This window comes from Pinus tabuliformis, chromosome 4_2 (genome assembly GCF_031772625.1).
Source record: "Pinus tabuliformis cultivar Carrire ecotype Pingquan chromosome 4_2, CPIR1, whole genome shotgun sequence".
In the NCBI taxonomy this organism is placed as follows: Eukaryota; Viridiplantae; Streptophyta; class Pinopsida; order Pinales; family Pinaceae; genus Pinus; species Pinus tabuliformis.
In genome coordinates, this window is record NC_142304.1 from 892,635,814 (window position 1) to 892,640,905 (window position 5,092).

Genomic DNA, 5,092 nt, shown 5'->3' on the forward strand with positions numbered 1-5,092 from the left:
AGAATCATCTATTATGCCTTATGCATTCAAGACCATAGGGCGACTCTAGGAGTTTTCATATTTCCTCATTTCTCTAATTTTAGATTTTGACATGATATAGATAATATGCTTTTTTGAAGAAGTGTTTTTTTGAAGAAGTGTTTATGACTCTAATTAGGATATTTCTTTTGAAAAGATCTAATTAACATAATGTAAGTGGTAGGTTTTTTTAGTTTTTAGTTCCAACTTGCCACTAATAGTGATAAAATATCTATTCATATGAAAAAATAAAAAATCAGAAAAAACTAAAATCCATGTATATGTACTCTCTTTTATATATAAAAGATAGCGTATTTTTTCTCCTGAAAAAACAAATAACTCAGGTCTTTACTTATAATTATTTGTCTTCCTCCTGTAATAATGGTCTTAGAAACTTACTGGTCATGGTCGCGTCACGCTCCGCCGAAAGAGGAATAGTCGGAGATGGACTTTGAAAAGCGAGAAATAATCGGAGATGGACTTTGAAAGCGAGAAATAGTCGGAAAAATTTGACGAGTGACGATTTGCCCGTAACATAGTTACAAATTCTTTACGACGGTTAAAAATGTGAGAATCGTCAAATTTAACTTTGCTCATGTTTTTGTTTTTAAATCCCAGAACCTGTGAAGGTGTTTTGCAATTCAAAAACCCTGCGAAGAACGGCACGAAAACGAAATTCCAAAACCTGCGATGGACCGTATTTCTGTTGAAAAATCGCTTCATATTATTGACTTGTGCTTTTCTTAGCCCCCGACGGCTTTGTTGTTTTATGCCCACCACATCTATATATGTATACGCGTATCTGGACATTGATTTCGGGTATCTCCGGTGAACTCACGTTTACTGTTCTCAGGTGGTTCTCTTTCGACTGCAGGTCAGCATCTCCTTCTCGTTTTGTTCTTATCACGCCTCTTCTCCCATTCATTTCTGCTATTTTACAGAAACTATTGGTTAGGTTTACACCATCTTGGTTTTTCCCTCTCTTAATTTCATGATTTTAGATTCTAGTTGTTGGACCTGTTTTCTGTTGCAGTGACAATAACGGCATTGTCAATATAGTAGCTCATTCATCCATTAGAAGATGAGACTCCCAAAACTTGCCTTGCACTTGTCTGCTTTCCTCCTTGCCTTCTTTCTAGACCCATCATCTGCTTTCCCCAATTCTTCATTCCATGGAGATGCTGCAGTGCTTATTTCAATGAAAGCAGAAATAATTGATCCTCATCATGCATTAGACAGCTGGAGACCCTCCAGTTACACCACTCATTGTTCATGGAGTGGCGTCCAATGTGACCGTATGGGTCAAGTGGTGAATCTAATTCTCTCTTCCATGGGTATTTCAGGCCCATTCCCCACTCAGGTCACAAATCTGCCAGCCCTCCTTTCACTAGACGTCTCCGGAAACATTTTCAATGGAAGCCTCCCCTCCAACCTAACGAAATTGAGGAACTTAGAGGTCCTCGACGTCTCTGCCAACAATTTCTCCGGGCCATTGCTACTGGACTTGAGCTATCTCGTTAAGCTCAGGTATCTTGATCTCGGAGATAATTACTTTTCGGGCAGCATACCTGGTGAGTATGGGAAACTGAAAAATGTAGAATATCTTGGATTGGATAGAAATAATCTAGGTGGTAGATTGCCAGTAGAGCTTGGAAAACTGGCAAATTTGAAAGAGCTTTATTTGGGATTCAATGCATTTGATGGTCAGATTCCTCCCGAGATTGGGAATTTGAGCAAGCAGCTTGTACATCTCGATATGTCCCATTGTGGTGATCTTAGCGGTGCAATTCCCTCTCAGCTTGGTGGTCTGAAAAATCTGGAAACGATGTATTTGATCTCCAGTGGCCTCACTGGTCCTATTCCTCCTCAGCTGGGGAATCTTTCGAGATTAAAAGTCATGGATCTAACCTATAATAATCTCTCTGGCGGAATACCCGTGGAATTCTCGGAGCTAAAAGAGTTGAGAACGCTGTCTCTGTCCGTAAACAGACTAGATGGCGGGATTCCATCTTTCGTTGGAGACTTGCCAAATTTGGAGAATTTGTGTCTTTTGAAAAACAATTTCACAGGTTCCCTCCCTCAGCAACTCGGCATTAGTGGAAAGCTACTGGAAGTAAATGTTTCTTGCAACAAACTAACTGGTCCCATCCCTCCAAATCTCTGCAAGGGTGGAAGGCTCGCGAAGTTAATTATAGAAAACAATTTATTCTCCGGCCCGATTCCTGAGTCTCTGGGCGCATGCAAATCCCTGAATACAATCCTCATGGGACAAAATTATTTGAATGGTTCAATTCCTGCTGGCTTGCTATACTTACCCATGTTGTTTTCAATCCAATTGGAGAACAATTATCTGAGTGGGATTATACCTGAGAAAAAAAATAATGTATCCTCCAGGCTATGGTGGCTGAGTATTTCCAATAATCGTCTTAGTGGCTTTCTTCCTTCGTCCATTGGTAAATTATTTGATTTGGGATTTCTTCTAATCGATGGAAATCAATTAACAGGTAATGTTCCGCCAGAGATTGGGCAATTGGAGAAGATTGAACATATCGATATCAGCAAAAATAGGCTTTCTGGTATGATTCCTAAGGAGATTAGTAAGTTATCAGATTTGCGGCAGCTTCTCGTAAATGGAAATAAATTAACAGGCAATGTGCCGCAGGAGATTGGTCGATTGGGGAAGATCGAGAAGATTGATTTCAGCAAAAATTGGCTTTCTGGTATGATTCCTGGGGAGATTAGCAACTGTACTTTTCTCCATCACATTGATCTTAGCCAGAACAAATTCAACGGTCCCATCCCATTGGTAATCACCGCAATGAATCTGTACTATCTGAACCTATCCAGAAATCGCTTGAACGGAAGCATTCCCAAAGAATTGCAGAACATGCGTAGTTTGACCTATGTGGATTTTTCTTATAACAATTTTTCCGGCCATGTTCTCGAGGGCAGCCTGTTTTCACATTTCAATAAAAGCTTGTTTGCAGGGAACCCCTACTTATGCGGATCGCAATTGGGCCGTTGTGGGTTAGCACACCTCGAGGTTGGACTTTTTTCAGGTCTCTCAGCTATGGTATTTTTACTCTTCTGCTCTCTAGTGTTAATTTTTTTGGCAGTCAAATCCAAGGCAACAGCCATCAAGAAAGAAAACGACGCCAGGTCCTGGAGTATGACTGCCTTCCACGATCTCAACTTTGGGAGTGGTGATGTGTTGGAATGCATCAAAGAAAAGAACATCATCGGCAAAGGAGGAGCCGGAGTTGTGTATAGAGGTATCTTGCCCGATGGCCAACAAATTGCGGTGAAGAAATTAATGGGTACTACAGCCTCTTCAAATGATCGTGGTTTCTCTGCAGAGATCAAGACACTGGGAAAAATCCGCCATCGGCACATAGTCAGATTGTTGGCCATTATCTCCAACCACGACACTAATCTTCTGGTGTATGAATACATGACTAATGGAAGCCTGGGGGAGCTGCTTCATGGAAACAATGGCGGACATCTCTATTGGCAAACTAGATACAAAATCGCACTGGAGGCTGCTAAGGGTTTGTGCCATCTTCACCATGATTCCAGTCCGCCTATTCTTCATCGCGACGTGAAATCCAACAATATTCTTCTTGACTCGAACTTTGAAGCCCATGTTGCAGATTTCGGACTCGCCAAGATCTTGTGTCATTCGGCTGCCTCAGATTGCATGTCTTCAGTGGCAGGTACCTTTGGCTACATAGCTCCAGGTAAATTGCTGTTTCATTTTCTGTGTTCATCTGCATTCGTCAATAGCCAATTTTAGTAAAGGGTCGTCTGAAGTTTTTACTGTGCATAGCAGTTATGCAACTTTCAATCTCATTTAATACTCAACGAATCTTTAAGCATTGAATTTACACAGAGTACGGGTACACACTGAACGTGGACCAAAAAAGCGACGTGTACAGCTTCGGAGTCGTTCTGCTTGAGCTTCTTAGTGGCAAGAAATCAGTGGATGAAAGGGAATATGAAGAGGGCATGAACATCACAGGGTGGGTGAAGAAGACAACCAGTTGGAAAAGAGATGAAGTTATGAAGATCATAGATCCCAGGCTCCACAGCGTTCCCAAGGAGGAGGCGATGCATATGTTGTTGGTGGCTCTACTCTGCGTACAGGAGCACCCTGCACACAGACCCAGCATGCGGGAGATAGTGTATATGCTCACATACTTTAAACCAGGCGAGAAGTTTGACATTCCGGTATGAGGAGGGACAGAAATGCAAGATGTCATTGTCCATCTCACCTAGCAAATCAAAGGTCTGCATCCTCCCTCTGTCGAAGCGAATAATAAAAACCCACCTGTGAGATGCTCGTCGCCCGGCCTGGTAATTGCACCACATGTTGTAATGGCAACACGGTAAGTACCTTTGTAATAGGAACCAGTAAAACAGTAGCCTAGGGAATAATAACAATTAGGAAGCATGTAAATCTTGGAGGCTTGTACCCCACATCCAAAAGTATGGTAAAAGAAGTTTCTAAAATTCACACATATTGCTCAAGCTCTAATACAAATTAATAAAAGAAAAAACAATATAATAAATTTGTTATCCAACATAAATAAACAAGCTAAAATATAAATAATTATAAAATATAATTAATTTTATATAATTTATTTATTAACTTAAAATTTTATTTCAAAATAAACCACAACTATTTAACTAATTATCTATCTTATTATGTTTAAATTTTATATTAAAAAATATGGGAACATGTTTTTGTTAAAAATAAATTTAAATAATAACATAATTTTACTTTATTATCTCATATAGCTTTACCTACCATCAAAGTTGGAATTTCAAAACAAAGTTACTCGTCAAAATCCACAGTTTTCACGCTTTCCTGGTGGTTTTGTAAAATTTTAAACTGTATTTGACAGCTTTGTAAAAATTTAACGTTCCGGTATGAGGAGGGAGGAGGGAAAAATGTGTAAGACATCATTTTCCATCTCACCCAGCAAATCAAAGGTCGGCATCCTCCCTCTGTCGAAGCAAATAATAAAAACCACCCTTTGCCTAAGCGAATAATAAAAACCACCTGTGACATGCT

At 40.0% G+C, this 5,092-nt stretch overlaps 1 protein-coding gene across 1 annotated transcript; it reads left to right on the forward strand.

The window, feature by feature from the left end:
* The first annotated feature begins 1,099 nt into the window (after nucleotides 1-1,099).
* On the forward strand, nucleotides 1,100-4,251 carry LOC149172572 (uncharacterized). Its single transcript, XM_089426379.1, has 3 exons — nucleotides 1,100-2,522; nucleotides 2,667-3,755; nucleotides 3,908-4,251. The coding sequence occupies exons 1-3, from the start codon at nucleotides 1,100-1,102 to the stop codon at nucleotides 4,249-4,251; spliced, it is 2,856 nt and encodes a 951-aa protein (XP_089282505.1).
* The last annotated feature ends 841 nt before the right edge of the window (nucleotides 4,252-5,092 follow it).

Bases quoted from the DNA above. Each gene is read 5' to 3' on its own strand.
- LOC149172572 (XM_089426379.1), top strand. From the start codon at position 1,100: ATGAGACTCCCAAAACTTGCCTTGCACTTGTCTGCTTTCCTCCTTGCC. The intron at 2,523-2,666 runs GTAATGTTCCGC...ATAAATTAACAG, and splicing joins CGATGGAAATCAATTAACAG to GCAATGTGCCGCAGGAGATT. The intron at 3,756-3,907 runs GTAAATTGCTGT...GAATTTACACAG, and splicing joins CTTTGGCTACATAGCTCCAG to AGTACGGGTACACACTGAAC.